The sequence below is a fragment of the Hyperolius riggenbachi genome, chromosome 4, assembly GCF_040937935.1.
Source record: "Hyperolius riggenbachi isolate aHypRig1 chromosome 4, aHypRig1.pri, whole genome shotgun sequence".
In the NCBI taxonomy this organism is placed as follows: domain Eukaryota; kingdom Metazoa; phylum Chordata; class Amphibia; order Anura; family Hyperoliidae; genus Hyperolius; species Hyperolius riggenbachi.
This window is the reverse complement of record NC_090649.1, coordinates 28,929,339-28,947,186: the sequence shown is the minus strand read 5'-3', so window position 1 is coordinate 28,947,186 and position 17,848 is coordinate 28,929,339. Positions and strand designations below refer to the sequence as shown.

General features: G+C 49.0%; 1 protein-coding gene across 2 annotated transcripts in view; it reads right to left on the bottom strand.

Moving 5' to 3' along the window:
• Positions 1-16,779, bottom strand: part of TMEM214 (transmembrane protein 214) — a 51,969-nt gene extending 35,190 nt beyond the window's left edge. Inside the window, exons 1-4 of one of the 2 annotated variants that reach the window (XR_011031298.1) lie at positions 16,598-16,779; positions 12,320-12,540; positions 4,032-4,182; positions 2,892-3,026 (exon numbers count right to left, since the gene is read on the bottom strand). Coding sequence is in view for 1 of the 2 variants with exons in the window: in XM_068279914.1 (XP_068136015.1) it covers positions 2,892-3,026; positions 4,032-4,182; positions 12,320-12,540; positions 16,598-16,727 (637 nt within the window). In the remaining variant the exon portion in view is untranslated. The remainder of the gene's footprint in view (positions 1-2,891; positions 3,027-4,031; positions 4,183-12,319; positions 12,541-16,597) is intronic. The other variant, XM_068279914.1, reaches the window with a different exon arrangement.
• Between the last annotated feature and the right edge of the window lie 1,069 nt (positions 16,780-17,848).

The following is a 17,848-nucleotide window of genomic DNA, read 5'->3' as shown; positions in this document are numbered from 1 at the left end:
ACTCACATGGAAACAAATGATTTATGTAAGTCATTAAAGGGACACTGCGCAGAAGCCATGCATGTGCAGATAAGCATTGCTCACGGCTATTTAGTAAAGGGGACACTGACCGCCACACTAGGTAAGCTCCCTGTGTGGCCGCTATAAGTTACATGGCAACAAGCGACTCTGAACTTAAGTCGCGCTGTGCTTCACATAACACTTCTTTATTACAGCTGATAGAAACACTGCAGATTTATTATGCAGGAGAACAGAGGCGCCAAAAGGATAAAAGGAAGCTAAATGAGCTTAAAAACCAAATTCTTGGTAAATAGAGGAGGTAGTGGTGGACTTACCTCCTCCAAGTAGACACACAACCACTGTAGTAAAGACAGTCAATATATTTTATTTATGAACTCCAAATATGCAACGCGTTTCGCAGGTTTGATCCCGCTTCATCAGGCAATAACAACGGAGCAATAGCATATGTGGTCAGTAGAAGAGCCAGGCACCTCTGTGAAGAGGCACCCAGAGGTGCCTGGCTCTTCTACTGACCACATATGCTATTGCTCCGTTGTTATTGCCTGATGAAGCGGGATCAAACCTGCGAAACGCGTTGCATATTTGGAGTTCATAAATAAAATATATTGACTGTGTTTACTACAGTCGTTGTGTGTCTACTTGGAGGAGGTAAGTCCACCACTACCTCCTCTATTTACCAAGAATTTGGTTTTTAAGCTCATTTAGCTTCCTTTTATCCTCTTGGCGCCTCTGTTCTCCTGCATAATATGGCGTCCACCCTGGGTGGAGGGTTGAACCCCCTTTTTCTCATCTACAGAGAGCGACTTCTTATTCCTGAGTGGGGTCAGGAAAATCTCCCCACCTGCCTTTACAGTGGTTGCCTAATGGTAACCCTGGTTTGTGAGTATTAATATTTACTATCTAGTAACCATTTACCAGTACATATTACACTATTGGGGCTCTTGGTGTTCCTTGTTTTTAACTGCAGATTTATTGTAGGATTTTTACTTCCTGCATTTAAAGAGACACTGAAGCGAAAAAAAAATATGATGATATGATTTGTATGTGTAGTACAGCTAAGAAATAAAACATTAAGATCAGATACATCAGTCTAATTGTTTCCAGTACAGGAAGAGTTGAGAAACTCCAGTTGTTATCTCTATGCAAACAAGCCATTAAGCTCTCCGACTAAGTTAGTCATGGAGAGGGCTGTTATCTGACTTTTATTATCTCAACTGTAAGTGAACGGTTTACTTTTCCTCTGCTAGAGGAGAGGTCATTACTTCACAGACTGCTCTGAAAGACTCATTTTGAATGCTGAGTGTTGTGTAATCTGCACATATTATAGAATAATGTAATGTTAGAAAAAACACTATATACCTGAAAATAAAAGTATGAGAATATTTTCTTTGCTGCTAATCTTCTAGTAATTATTCATAGTACACAACCAATTCACTATATCATATTTTTTTTTTCGCTTCAGTGTCTCTTTAAGGAAGCAGACAGTGTTACCATCCTGTGAATTCAAATGAGCTTATCTGCCGTGGCAGCCAGCGGATACGGGGAAAAATCTAATTACAATTTGTAATTAGTCACAGATGAGGGGGAATTAGATAATCTGAACTCTCTAAATACATACAAGGTACATTTCTCTCTGTCCTGTGCTAGTGCAGTCCTGTGCTTAACCTGAGGAAGTGGCTGAATCCCGAGAAACGCATCATTTGTATTAGTGACCAATATTTACTCTGCGTTTCCACTTGTGCGGTGCGAATCACAGCGGTAAAAATTCACATGCGGATGTATGCGAATTTTCATGCGAATTCGCATCAATGACGCTGTATGCGAATTTAAACATGGCAGTGCCTGTGGCTCTTCTATGGATTACATGCGAATTCGCATGAAAATTTGCATACACCCGCATAGCGGTATGCGAATTCTGATGGCTCTGCCACGCAAATTTTTCCTGCGGACGAAAACGCTCAGAAATCCTGACAAGTGGAAACCGTCCCATCCACTTGTATTGGCTATGCGAATTTGCATGCGGCAAACGCATGCGAATTTTCGATAGTGGAAATGGGCCCTCACTCTAAATTTACTCCTTAATGTCTTGCATTGGTTGAAATCTACAGCCTGCAGGTGGCTGTGCAGCTCTCACAGGATGTAGATTTTAACTTGTCCGCCGCGCGCTCCCGCCGCTACCAATGATCGCAGTGCTTTGCACCCTACGCAGACCCCTCTCTCTGCAGTCCCTATGACGGCAGAGTTCTGTGAGCCAGTCAGGATCCAATGAAAGAGTGTCCTGACCGGCGCACAGAGCTCTGCCGTCATAGCAACGGCAGGGAGAGGGGCCTGCGGCAAAGGGAGAGTATTGTGACCGGCGAGTATGTGCAGCGATTCATCGAAAGGCGCCATTTTGTGGTACCAGTAGTTTTTGGTCCTTAAGGGGCCCGAGACGACGAGTATGCAAGGGGTTAACTTCTACATTGAAGTAAGATTGTTCCTTACTAACACCAACATGGTCTGACACTCACACTGGGGCACCTCCCTTCACCCAGTATAGTCTAGTTCCCCTCTTAGGTGTCTTCCCGGCAACCAATATCCAGTGGTTCTAGTGGACGTTTTCAATTAGGGTGTGACAAGTCTGGATGAGGACTTTCCATTCAGGTGGAGGCATTTTTCCACATGCTCTAAACAGGGATTGCCTAAAAGCAACTCGTGTTTGTAAGTTGTATATGTTGTGGAATAATTTCCCCTTTTTGGGAAAATACTCCACTACTGGCGCTCCTGGTCTGTTTCTCTTTCCGGTTACCGGAGTTCCACCTTAAACTCGTCAGACCGGACACCCCCCACGCTACAACAAGCAAGTCATCCGCTTATCAGCCCATGGTTACCTGAGGCTTTATCCAGCTCCTGCAGCATGGACAGTAAGCAGTGATCCACCAGCAGCTCCAGCATGGAGGAAGCCTTGGCCAGCACCGATCTGATGACCGATTTCAGCTCCTTGCTCACCAGACAGTACGGGTAATCTGCATGGAAACACCATAGTCATTATACAACATGTACAGGTACAGTATACAAAGAAAAAAAAACAAAAATATGCCACCTAACAGAAAACAGAGTGTCGCTGGACGCAATTTTTTGTGATGACTTTGGGTGGTAGTTTGCCAGCGATGCCTGTACAGACGTGTGCTGGGTTCTGTGTAAGGGCTCTTTGAGGGTCCTTTTACATTGGTGTGCTGTGGTAAAGGTGTGGTTTGGAACAATCGCACAGCAACCTCACACTTCACGTTATAGCTGCAGTGCGACCGAAGAAAAAAATATTAACACGCAATTTCCGGGAGTCGCAGGGTAACACTGCAGCTTGTGCTTTGCATTTCTGGCACCGCAGCACTTCTGTCGCGTTGCCCTACAGGCAGTGTGCTGGCGGAAATAGCCGAGCCTGACTGGGTCATCTCTCCTGCGCAGACAGCTCGCACCTGCGCAGAAGAGTGGACCTGAGCAGAGAGGCACTACTGCACAAGAGTGCAGGTGGACAATTGCTAACAAGGAGATCTTCGACTGGTGGAGCTGTGACGTGTGACATAACAGCGGCACTACTCCCCGTGCGACTGGTGGAGCTGTGACATGCAAAAGCACTAGACACCATGTGACTGGTGGAGCTGTGACCTGTGACGGAGGGGCGGGACCCACTCACCGTGCGACTGGTGGAGCTGTGACGTGTGACGGAGGGGCGGGACCACTCACCGTGCGACTGGTGGAGCGGTGACGTGTGACAGAGGGGCAGGACCACTCACCGTGCGGGCTGTGACATGTGACGGAGGGGCAGCACCACTCACCGTGCGACTGGCGGAGCTGTGACGTGTGACGGAGGGGCAGCACCACTCACCGTGCGACTGGTGGAGCTGTGACGTGCGACGGAGGGGCGGCACTACACCATGCAACTGGTGGAGCTGTGACGTGTGACAGAGCGGCGGCACCACTCACTGTGACTGGTGGAGCTGTGGCTTGTGGCGAGGGGCAGCACCACTTACCGTGCGACTGGTGGAGCGTCAGCGGCTCGTTCTTCACAGTCTGCAGTTTGAAGTTCAGATAGCCGGCCAAGTCCTTCAACCAGATCTGCGGGTTCTCCGGAAACATGTTCTGACTCTTCTCCATCTCTCGCTGCAGCTCACCAACATCCAGCTATAGGACAAGACAACCACAGCCATCATTAGCGTGCAGAGCCAGGCACAGGACAGCAAGCCTGAGTGGTGGTCTACAAGGAATGCAATACACGCGGGGCTGTAAGAGTTATACTCACAAAGGTGGGTTGCAAAAACCTGCAACCACCATTTAAGCCTACTGGAAATTAACCGTCCCTGCTCGGTATTCCAAGTCCGCTGGCAGGCTCTGGTCGGTCGCACTTCTTAGATTTTACTGCATACACTAGTGCTTGCAGCGCAAGGCCCCAAAGGGTTAGACTATTCTAAATACTGTGTTGGAGGCACCCTGAATCTAATAACAGGTCAGTATATCTAGGAGTATATAGATCTCACCTCTTTAAAGGGAACCAGAGGTGAGAGGTATGTGGAGGTTGCCATATTTATTTCCTTTTAAGCAATACCAGTTGCCTGGCAGCCCTGCTGATCCTGTGTCTCTAATACTTTAAGCCATAGACCCTGAACAAGCACGCAGCAGATCAGGTACTCTGACTCAGCTGACTGGATTAGCCATATGCTTGTTCAAGGGTTTTGACTCAGATGCTACTTATGCCAGAGGATCAGTAGGACAGCCAGGCAACTGGTATTGTTTACAAGGACATAAATATGGCACCCTTCATACCCCTCTCACCTCTGGTTCCCTTTAAGGATAAACCACAAAGGTAAGTATACTTTTTATTCATGCACATAAGACAACACGTTTCACGGGTGCTGCCCTGCTTCCTCGGGTTAATATAAAAAGTGCCTTGGTAGCAGTAAAACACGGACGTAAGCGCCTCTCTAAACTGAGGACCCGAGGAAGCGGGCCAACACCCATGAAACGCGTTGCCTTATGTGCATGAATAAAAAGTATACTTACCTTTGTGGTGGTAAGATCTACACAATCTCCTGAACTCCAATCTGATTGTCAGAATGGGAAAGAAAGGTGATTTAAGCAATTTTGAGCATGGCATGGTGTTGGTGCCAGACGGGCCGGGTCTGAGTATTTCACAATCTGCTCAGTTACTGAGATTTTCACGCAAAACAACCATTTCTAAGGTTTACAAAGAATATTGTGTGAAAAGGGAAAAACATCCCGTATGCGGCAGTCCGGTGGGCGAAAATGCCTTGTTGATGCTAAAGGTCAGAGGAGAATGGGCTGACTGATTCAAGCAGATAGAAGAGCAACGTTGACTGAAATAACCACTCGTTACAACCGAGGTATGCAGCAAAGCATTTGTGAAGCAACAACACGCACAACCTTGATGCGGATGGGCTACAACAGCAGAAGACCCCTCCGGGTACCACTCATCTCCTCTACAAATAGGAAAAAGAGGCTACAATTTGCATGAGCTCAACAAAATTGGACAGCTGAAGACTGGAAAAATGTTGCCTGGTCTGATGAGTGTCGATAGAGTCAGAATTTGGCATAAACAGAATGAAATCATGGATCCATCATGCCTTGTTACCATTGTGCAGGCTGGTGATGGTGGTGTAATAGTGTGGGGGATGTTTTCTTGGCACACTTTAGGCCCCTTAGTGCCAATTGGGCATCGTTTAAATGCCACAGGCTACCTAAGCATCGTTTCTGACCATGTCCATCCCTTCATGACCACCATGTACCCATCCTGTGATGTCTACTTCTAGCAGGATAATGCACCATGTCACAAAACTCGAATCATTTCAAATTGGTTTCTTGAACATGACATTGAGTTCACTGTACTAAAATGGCCCCCACAGTCACCAGATCTCAACCCAATACAGCATCTTTGGGATATGATGGAACGGGAGCTTCGTGCCCTGGATGTGCATCCCACAGATCTCCATCAACTGCAAGATGCTATCCTATCAATATGGGCCAACATTACTAAAGAATGCTTTCAGCACCTTGTTGAATCAATGCCACGTAGAATTAAGGTGGAAGGGGGTCAAAAACCGTATTCGTATGGTGTTCCTAATAATCCTTTAGGTGAGTGTATATACTCCTAGATATACTAAGCTATTATTAGATCTGAGGGAATTAAGATTTCCCAGGAATAAAAGCTTTGCTCCAGGATCCTGTTTATTAATGAATCTAGTGTGTGACAACATTTCCAATGCATAAAGCTGTATGCACTATACAATCAACTCTGATTACTTGGCAGCAAATAAAAAAAGTAAGAGTGTGTGTGTGTGTGTGTGTGTGTGTGTGTGTGTGTGTGTGTGTGTGTGTGTGTGTGTGTGTGTGTGTGTGTGTGTGTGTGTGTGTGTGTGTGTGTGTGTGTGTGTGTGTGTGTGTGTGTGTGTGTGTGTGTGTGTGTGTGTGTGTGTGTGTGTGTGTGTGTGTGTGTGTGTGTGTGTGTGTGTGTGTGTGTGTGTGTGTGTGTGTGTGTGTGTCCACTCCCCCAGTGCTGCTTAGCCTAGGCCGTTTAGCTATGCGGAATTCTCCACTCAGAGCATTCTGGGAGACAAGGCATTATTTTTACTGGCTTAAGAATTTTCAGAAATAATTGTTTCTGCTGCACTGGACAGGACTAAAGAGGTCACACCAGTGATAAATATAATGTAAATCAAGGTGAGGAAAGATTTTACAATCTGCAAACACTGACTTATGCCTTAATTCACGGAGCATTATCAAACGTTTATCAAACATTTTATCAAACGTTTGATAATTTACCTCATGGGTAAAATCTCATTTTAAATTCACTAAGGTGTTATATATTTATCGAATGTTTTACCGATAAAACGTTCAACAAATATATAACACCTTAGTGAATTCAAAATGAGATTTTACCCATGAGGTAAATTATCAAACGTTTGATAAAGTGTTTGATAAACGTTTGATAATGCTCCGTGAATTGAGGCCACTATCTATAAATTAATAATGTAAGAAAAATAAGCAATTTTATTTTACGTTAGTTTCACTACAGTTCCTCTAAAGTAAGAGGGATATGGAGGTTACCATATTTATTTTCTTTTAAACATTGCACATCATCTGGCTGTCCTGCCTCTAATCTGGACACGCGAGGTCCCCTTCGTAGCAGTTGCTGTCGCGGTCAGTGTGAATGTAAGCGGCGCGGCAGCGCAGTAGCCACCAACCTCGCCGGGTTGGCAGCTGCTACGGAGGTGACCCCGGGTGACCTGCTGAAACCGGAGCTGCAGCAAGAGACACATAAGCTTCCAGGGGCTAGAGCATACACGCCAAACTCCGGCCAGTGGGCCAAATCATATTTGTCCCTCAGGAGGTTTCCCCACTTTGCATTATGTTTGGCCCACTCTAGACCACCAGAGAAGCTATATTGGAGGTGAAGCCCTAGATCACCAGGGAAGCCATATGGGGAGGATGAAAGCACTAGACACCAGGGAACTGTGTAGGAGAGGGAAGGGGGCAACAAGACACTAGGAAACTGTATAGATGAGGGAAGGAGGACAACTAAACATCAGGGATCTGTATAGATGAGGGAGGGAAGACCACTAGACACCAGGGAACTGTATAGATGAGGGAGAGAGGACCACTAGACACCAGGGAACTGTATAGATGAGGGAGGGAGGACCACTAGACACCAGGGAACTGTATAGATGAGGGAGGGAGGACCACTAGACACCAGGGAACTGTATAGAGGAGGGAGGACCACTAGACACCAGGGAACTGTATAGATGAGGGAGGGAGGACCACTAGACACCAGGGAACTGTATAGATGAGGGACGGAGGACCACTAAACATCAGGGAACTGTATAGAGGAGGGAGGGAGGACCACTAGACACCAGGGAACTGTATAGATGAGGGAGGGAGGACCACTAGACACCAGGGAACTGTATAGAGGAGGGAGGGAGGACCACTAGACGCCAGGGAACTGTATAGGGGAGGGAGGAGGACCACTAGACACCAGGGAACTGTATAGATGAGGGAGGGAGGACCACTAGACACCAGGGAACTGTATAGATGAGGGAGGGAGGACCACTAGACACCAGGGAACTGTATAGATGAGGGAGGACCGACCACTAGACACTAGGGAACTGTATAGATGAGGGAGGGATGACCACTAGACACCAGGGAACTGTATAGAGGAGGGAGGGAGGACCACTAGACACCAGGGAACTGTAAAGATAAGGGAGAGAGGACCACTAGACACCGGGGAACTGTATAGAGGAGGGAGGGAGGACCACTAGACACCAGGGAACTGTATAGATGAGGGAGAGAGGACCACTAGACACCAGGGAACTGTATAGATGAGGGAGGGAGGGAGGACCACTAGACACCAGGGAAGTGTATAGGGGAGGAAGGAGGACCACTAGACACCAGGGAACTGTATAGGGGAGGGATCAGGACCACTAGACACCAGGGAACTGTATAGATGAGGGAGGGAAGACCACTAGACACCGGGGAACTGTATAGGGGAGGGAGGACCACTAGACACCAGGGAAGTGTATAGGGGAGGAAGGAGGACCACTAGACACCAGGGAACTGTATAGGGGAGGGATCAGGACCACTAGACACCAGGGAACTGTATAGATGAGGGAGAGAGGACCACTAGACACCAGGGAACTGTATAGATGAGGGAGGGAGGACCACTAGACACCAGGGAACTGTATAGATGAGGGAGAGAGGACCACTAGACACCAGAGAACTGTATAGATGAGGGAGAGAGGACCACTAGACACCAGGGAACTGTATAGATGAGGGAGAGAGAACCACTAGACACCAGGGAACTGTATAGATGAGGGAGAGAGGACCACTAGACAGCAGGGAACTGTATAGGGGAGGGAGGGGACACTAGACACCAGGGAACTGTATAGATGAGGGAGAGAGGACCACTAGACACCAGGGAACTGTATAGATGAGGGAGAGAGGACCACTAGACAGCAGGGAACTGTATAGATGAGGGAGAGAGGACCACTAGACAGCAGGGAACTGTATAGATGAGGGAGAGAGAACCACTAGACAGCAGGGAACTGTATAGATGAGGGAGAGAGAACCACTAGACAGCAGGGAACTGTATAGATGAGGGAGAGAGGACCACTAGACACCAGGGAACTATATAGATGAGGGAGAGAGGACCACTAGACACCAGGGAACTGTATAGATGAGGGAGAGAGGACCACTAGACACCAGGGAACTGTATAGATGAGGGAGAGAGGACCACTAGACACCAGGGAACTGTATAGATGAGGGAGAGAGGACCACTAGACACCAGGGAACTGTATAGATGAGGGAGAGAGGACCACTAGACACCAGGGAACTGTATAGATGAGGGAGAGAGAACCACTAGACAGCAGGGAACTGTATAGATGAGGGAGAGAGAACCACTAGACAGCAGGGAACTGTATAGAGGGAGAGAGGACCACTAGACACCAGGGAACTGTATTGATGAGGGAGAGAGGACCACTAGACACCAGGGAACTGTATAGATGAGGGAGAGAGGACCACTAGACACCAGGGAACTGTATAGGGGAGGGATCAGGACCACTAGACACCAGGGAACTGTATAGATGAGGGAGGGAAGACCACTAGACACCAAGGAACTGTATAGAGGATGGAGGGGGGCTAATAGACACCAGGGGACTGTATAGATGAGGGAGGGAAGACCACTAGACACCAGGGAACTGTATAGAGGATGGAGGGGGGCTATTAGACACCTGGGAACTTTATAAGAGAAAGAGGCGGCCACTAGACATTGAGGTCGGCCTGCGTCGCAAAGCTCAATTTTGGCCCACTTTGTATTTGAGTTTGACACCCCCGGGCTAGAGGAAGCCCCAGGTGAGTAAATCTGGTTTTTGTTTTTTTTTACTTAATTTGCCTTAGGTTTCCTATCTGCAAGCTTTAGTTTTTTTTGAGTAAGCCCAATCAGAGTAATGCCAGGAATCAGAGCACGGCCAGGATGGAGGATGGGAGATTTCTACAGAGTCAGCACTTACTCTAGCCAGCCTCAATTAAGCAAACTGGAACAATGAATTCCCTGCACCCGTTTGGCAGCTGTGCTTGTGGGATTCCTGTACAGTTTTAAGGCTTCACGGTCGTCACTGAAGCCCCGAGCATAGCAGATTCTGGACGCTGATGAAATGAGACAACTGGATAAATCGCAGCATTTGTGCAGACAGGAAAAGCCAGTCCCAGAGTTTAAAAAGCACAGTCCATTCATTCATTTGATGGACAACCCTTGAATGACGGGTGCTGTTTAATGACTGTGTCAACCGGCCATTAGGCTAGATACACGCAATGAGATTTTCTGGCAGATTTCATGCCAGATCCACTTTTTCCAACATGTGCGATCTGATTTTCGATCGATTTTCCATAGAAGTGAATGGAAAAAATTGATTGGAAATTTTGGAAATAGTCGATCTGGCAAGAAACTGCCTGAAAATCTCATCGTGTGTACCTAGCATTAGATAGAACGTGAAATAAAAGAGAGCTTTGGGTGGAGCTGTGGACAAAAACGGAGCACAATAGCCACTAAGTTTCAATCAGGATCTGCTGGAAAATCTCTCAAGTACCCCCAGCCAAAGGTCCACCAGCAGTATACAAGGGCAGCAATGGGCAATATGGACAGTAAACACCTCCGCTTAGCGTGAAGAGATCTACACAAACTTGACGTATGAGGCTATCTGCAGTGTGATGACTGTGGGAGAGGCTGCCCGCTCGTCTACTGTTAGGATTGTACACAGAGGGTGATGAGAGTGCAGCAATGTCTGCCACTCAAAACAGTATTAGCTGGAGGCCACTAAGGCACAAGATGGTCCTCAGCCGAGGTTGCCAGTTGGGGGCATATCTGCCAAGTATCTAGTTAGTGTACAGTGTAGTGATGGGTCGTTCGCGAACGAGCCGGCTCTAAGAGCCGGCTCTTTGCTGGGAACGACAAGAGCCGGTTCTCAGTTTTAAAAGAGCCGATGCTTCAGCCGCCCCACACAACTCTGCTTTGCTCTGTGATAAAGGGCGCTGAGGCATGCTGGGAGATGTAGTCCTACTCTTTCAGCTTGTAGGAGTGTATGGGGCAGATGTATGGGGGGAGCAGAGCAGTAGCAGGAGGGATTTCCCCAGTCAGATAAGAAGTCATGGAGACGGGGCGGGGCTTTTACTCCGATTCTGAGTGGTGTCTAGTGACATTTAATGAAGAGCCGATTCAGAGCCGTAAGAGCCGGCTCTTTAATGGGAGCCGATTCAGAAGAGCCGATTCTCTGAGAAAAGCCGGAATTCCCGTCACTAGTACAGTGGCCTCTAATGCGTGGGCAAGAGATCTGCCCTACCTAATCATCGTGACCAAGCGCAGGCCGAGGACATTCCTCTCCTCACCCCGACCACTCTGCCTCTGTCCCCCAATAGCAACAGATGGTCTGTACAGCACTCGGCCCCAAACAGTCGCCTGAGGGATCCAGTCCCAATCCCCTCCAGGAGACAGCCCATGCACACAATGCTTTATAGTCACCCTCTCTATTGGTTTCTCCTGCACAGCATGCTACAAATGCTGTGCAAATTGTTTCATGGAAACAGAGGAACTGATTTTTAGAAAGACATGCAAATCTGTTAACCCCCCCCCCCCCCCCCCCCCCCCCCCCCCCAGATCTCTCTTATCTCACACGTTCTGTTAACTTTCTGAGCTTTGCAAGTTAAAGGGAACCCAAGGTGAGAGGGGTATGGAGGCTGCCATATCTTTTCCTTGTAAACGATGCCAGTTGCCTGGCAGCACTGCTGATGATCTGGAAAAACCCTGGAACAAGCATATGGCTAATCCAGTAAAGACTGAGTCAGCTGAGCCATAGCACCTGATCTGCATATGCTTGTTCGGGGTCTATGGCTAAACGTATTAGATACAGACACAGGATCAGAAGGGCTGTCAGGCAACTGGTATGGTTTAAAAGGAAACAAATATGGCAGCCTCCATATCCCTCTCACCTCGGGTTCCCTTTAATTGTCTCAGCTTTCTAAGTTAAGACTGTAAGGTGTAAAGCCTGCAGACATGAAGCAGTGCTTTGACTGATATTAGACCACATCTCTGCTGAATTCTGGGCAATAGCAAGTGATGCACAACTGTAAAAAGCTCACTATTACCCAAATCATTTTCAATCAGGGAATTATCAATGCCCTATGAGGGTGACTACACATTTCATTATGTACGGTGGCCTGTAGCAATCACTGACAGCCCCAGCCTCTCTGCAGTCATACTCACAGCTCGCAGGGCCTCCTCCAGAGTCTGGAACTTCCCCTGCACCAGTATAGAGCTTCCTCCGGGTGGATTTCTCTTAGGCTGCTTCCCAGCATTCTGCTGCGGCTGCTGCTTCTTGTTCTGCTGGGTCTCAGTGGAGCTACTGCTGGGAGGAACCTGCTCCTTGTTCTGCTTCTTCATAATCGTCTCAAAGCCCAACTCGTACACTGAGGACTTGACGGGAACTGCGAGGAAGCAGAAGAGGGCAAAGCTGTCACTTGAGCAATAGAAGGGCTTGTGAGGCAGAAAAATGCCCCCAGAAGGAGGTCATCATTTTGTCATGTCCCTTTAGCCTACATTGCATCAGACACTGGAGCAAAAGCATCTGCTACGGAAAATATATATGGCAAAGTGTCGATGGGAGGGCTTGGATAACCGCTTACAGCAAAGCCAAACGGGACAAGGGACAATCGGATATCACCAAAGACAACATTGACAGACATGTTACTCTAGAAGCTTGTTAAAGGGGATCCCCGTTCACAAGCAAAAATAAACCAATGAGATTAATTACTGCATCTATCACCCCAAAATCCTGAACAGGACTTTACTGGAAGTCTAGTCTTTTTTGTTTTTTTAAAGTGAACTTAAGGTGAGAGGGCTATGGAGGCTGCCATATTTATTTCCTTGTAAACGTTGCCAGATGCCTGGCTGTCCTGTTAATCTTCAGGCATAAATAGCGTCAGATTCAAAACTCTGGAACAAGCATATGGCTAATCCAGTAAAACTTGAGACAGCGCACCTTATCTGCTGCATGCTTGTTGAGGGTCTATGGCAGCGATGGATAACCTTGGCACTCCAGCTGTGACAATACTACAAATCCCATCATGCCTCTGCCTCCCCGAGTTATGCTTAAGGTCCATACACATGCCTGATCAAAGGCAACGACGGGTCCGTCGTCACCTCCTGCTGGGCGTGTTTTCAGCAGACAGTACAGCGTGTGTACAGTCTATCGGTGGACTGATAAGGCTGTTTCTGAGCGATCTGCTGGGCGGATCGCTCAGAAACAGCCTTATCAGTCCACCGACAGACTGTACACACGCCGGACTGTCTGCTGAAAACACGCCCAGCAGGAGGTAACGACGGACCCGTCGTTGCCTTTGATCAGGCGTGTGTATGGAACTTTAGAGCTGTCAGAGTATTGCAATGCCTCATGGGACTTGTAGTTCCACCACAGCTGGAGTGCCAAGGTTAGCCATCACTGGTCTATGGAAAAAAAGTATTTGAGACCCAGGATCAGAACTGCCAGGCAACTGGCAGCCACCATATTTCTCAACTCAGGTTCACTTCAAGATTAAGCATCTAGCGCATATTTAAAGTTTTGACTTTTACAGGTACATGACGGAACTTTCTTTCCAAACTAGATTGCAAAATGAAAATTACAATTATCTAAATGACAGTTGCACTATAAAAGAACAATGCCCTTAGTGTGTATTGTAGGAACAGATAATTCATTCAGAATAGAATGTTGTTGGGTGTCATGCTAGGGGGATGGGGTGTTTAGAGATGTGGTAGAGGGGGGTGCAGAGACATATGTTGCAGTGGTTGTGGAGGTGGTGGGGGGATATGCTGGTATATCTATTATATAAGAGGGTAGAGAGGGTAAGTAGGGCTGGCGATAGGAGGGAGGACTCATTCAGTGAAGGTGGACGGGGGTGATGAGACACCTGGTGCAGAAAGAAAAAAAAAAAAGCAGTTGCTGGGACATGCAGTGCAGTAGGGACAGAATACTGGCACTTGTACAGCAAGGAAATTCTGGCGCTAGTCTACTTTAGGGGACCCAGCTGGAAGTCTCATAGGAAAATTCTGTTAACATGATTGGGTGGACAGCACCCTTTCAAACGGCTAAGTTTCCAATAGGTTGTAGCAAACTACGCCCACATTATTTGGCCAATCACAATGCTTTGTGCTGTGAAATGGTGTTGTGATTGGACAACTGATTCCTATGAGTATTCCTGGGTAAGGATGGTAAATAATATGCAAATAATTATAGCTTGCAGTCAAGTACAAATTTAATTCAACTTGAAATTGGGCCAATCAGATACATTTTAGTTGATTCTGAATGGACCAAATCCAGACTGCATTATATATGAATAAGAGCCAGAAACAGAAGCATCTCTAACCCTAGGACAAGTGGCTCAGTGGGGAGGAAGCTGGACATGTAGCTGGGAGCATGGACAAGGCTGGAGAGGAGACTGGAAAGATGAACATGCCTGGAAGGATGAATATTGCTGGGGCATGTGGCTGGAAGCAATGCTGGGAATGCGACTGGATGGAAGGACATTGATGGGGCATGTGGCTGGAAGCAATGCTGGGAATGCGGCTGGATGGAAGGACATTGCTGGGGCATGTGGCTGGAAGCAATGCTGGGAATGCGGCTGGATGGAAGGACATTGCTGGGGCATGTGGCTGGAAGGACATTGCTGGGGCATGTGGCTTGAAGCAATGCTGGGAATGCAGCTGGATGGAAGGACATTGCTGGGGCATGTGGCTGGAAGGATGGAAAAGGCTGAAGAGGTGGCTGGCAGGATGGACATGACTGGGACATGTGGCTCAGAGGGGAGAAGACTGGATGTGGGCATGTGGTTGGAAAAATGAATATGTTGCTCAGTGGCTAGAGGGAAGGAAGGCTGGGCATGGAGGGAAGGCTGGGCATGGGGCTGGAGGGAAGGCTGGGCATGGGGCTGGAGATGAGAATGGACATGTGGATGGCAGTCTGGGGTATATGGTTAGAAGAATGGACAGGTGAGCTGGAAGGAAGGATGGACATGCCTGAGATGTGGCTGGAAGGCTGGTATATGTGGCTGGGAGGAAGGCTGGGTCATGTGGTTGGAAGCAATGCTGGGTCATGTGGATGGAGAGAAGGAAGGCTAGGCATATGTCTGTAGGGAAGGCTGGACATTGCTGGGCTATATGTCTGTAGGGAAGGCTGGGACGTGTCTGTAGGGAAGGCTGGGACATTGCTGGGGCATGTGTCTGTAGGGAAGGCACGTGTCTGTAGGGAAGGCTGGACATTGCTGGGCTATATGTCTGTAGGGAAGGCTGGGATGAAGTCTGGGACGTGTCTGTAGGGAAGGCTGGGACATTGCTGGGGCATGTGTCTGTAGGGAAGGCTGGGATGAAGGCTGGACATGTGTCTGTAGGGAAGGCTGGACATTGCTGGGCTATATGTCTGTAGGGAAGGCTGGGACGTGTCTGTAGGGAAGGCTGGGACGTGTCTGTAGGGAAGGCTGGGATGTGTCTGTAGGGAAGGCTGGACATTGCTGGGGCATGTGTCTGTAGGGAAGGCTGGACATTGCTGGGCTATATGTCTGTAGGGAAGGCTGGGACATGTGTCTGTAGGGAAGGCTGGACATTGCTGGGGCATGTGTCTGTAGGGAAGGCTGGACATGTCTGTAGGGAAGGCTGGACATTGCTGGGGCATGTGTCTGTAGGGGAGGCTGGGATGAAGGCTGGACATGTGTCTGTAGGGAAGGCTGGACATTGCTGGGCTATATGTCTGTAGGGAAGGCTGGGACATTTGTCTGTAGGGAAGGCTGGACATTGCTGGGCTATATGTCTGTAGGGAAGGCTGGACATTGCTGGGGCATGTGTCTGTAGAGAAGGCTGGGGTGAAGGCTGGACATGTGTCTGTAGGGAAGGCTGGACATTGCTGGGCTATATGTCTGTAGGAAAGGCTGGGACATTTGTCTGTAGGGAAGGCTGGACATTGCTGGGGCATGTGTCTGTAGGGAAGGCTGGACATTGCTGGGCTATATGTCTGTAGGGAAGGCTGGGACGTGTCTGTAGGGAAGGCTGGACATTGCTGGGGCATGTGTCTGTAGGGAAGGCTGGGATGAAGGCTGGACATGTCTGTAGGGAAGGCTGGACATTGCTGGGCTATATGTCTGTAGGGAAGGCTGGGACGTGTCTGTAGGGAAGGCTGGGATGAAGGCTGGACATGTGTCTGTAGGGAAGGCTGGACATTGCTGGGGCATGTGTCTGTAGGGAAGGCTGGACATTGGGCTGTAGGGAAGGCTGGACATGTGTCTGTAGGGAAGGCTGGACATTGCTGGGGCATGTGTCTGTAGGGAAGGCTGGACATTGGGCTGTAGGGAAGGCTGGGATAGGTGTCTGGCTGGGGCATATGTCTGTAGGGAAGGACAGGCATGTGCTTGGAAGGAAGGCTGGGATAGGTGTCTGGCTGGACATTGCTGGGACATGGGGCTGTGTGGAAGGCTGGATGGAAGGACAGGCATGACGTACCCCCAGCAGTGAGGGAGGCCAGGGTAGGGGCGCCGTTGCTCTCCCCCAGAGCTTTCCTCTTCTCTCCGCCCTTCTTGCTCTTCCCCACCACCTTCCACTTCCCATCCGCAGCAGCTGAGGAAGCAGCCATGTCTGTCCGTAGCAGCAATTGCTCTGCCAGTGCGGCGTCACTTCCAGCAGCTTCACTGCACTCCCCTCCACTTCCGCTGTGGCTCGTGACGCGGGGTTCTCTGATAGGCGGATGTATTCCAGGCGTGCGAGGCGCGCATGCGCAGTTCTGGCACACCGGGCTCCGCCACGTCTCCGCTGCGCTGATGACGTCAGCGCTCAGTCTGGCGCGTGTGGGGAGGCGTGGCTCGGTGACAGGAGAGGTGCTGAGCTGCAGTGACAGGCGGCGGAGGAGACCTGCTGCGCGCTAGGGCAGATGAGCTCCTCACCCATGGCCATTCATTCTACAGGGGGAGCACCTATGGGCGGGGCCACAACTGGGTCCAGCATTACACCTGAAAGAGCTAACAGCAGGCAGGTCAGATTCTAGGCACATCACGCCTCTCTGGAGGGGCTAACAGCAGGCAGGTCTAATTCTAGACTGATCACGCCTCTCTGGAGGGGCTAACAGCAGGCAGGTCTGATTCTAAGCTGATCACGCCTCTCTGGAGGGGCTAACAGCAGGCAGGTCTGATTCTAGGCCGGTCACGCCTCTCTGGAGGGGCTACCAGCAGGCAGGTGTGATTCTAGGCTCATCACGCCTTTGTGGAGGGGGTAACAGCAGGCAGGTCTGATTCTAGGCTGATCACGCCTCTCTGGAGGGGCTAACAGCAGGTAGGTCTGATTCTAGGCTGATCACGCCTCTCTGGAGGGGCTAACAGCAGGCAGGTCTGATTCTAGGCTGATCACGCCTCTCTGGAGGGGCTAACAGCAGGCAGGTCTGATTCTAGGCTGATCACGCCTCCCTGGAGGGGATCCTCAAACTAGCAAAGACTAGAAGTTGAAGTTACCTCATATGTTTATTTTAAATAATTTTACTCAGTTCAGGTTCCCTTTAAGGACCACAGGCTTAAAGAGACACTGAAGCGAGAATAAATCTCGCTTCTTGTCTCATAGTCAGCAGGGGCACGTGTGCCCCTGCTAAACTGCCGCTATCCCGCGGCTAAACGAGGGTCCCTGACCCCCCAAACCCACCCCTGCAAAATCAACGACCAACTTGGTCGTAGATTTTGCTGCTCTTGAGGCAGGGCTAACTGCTTCAGC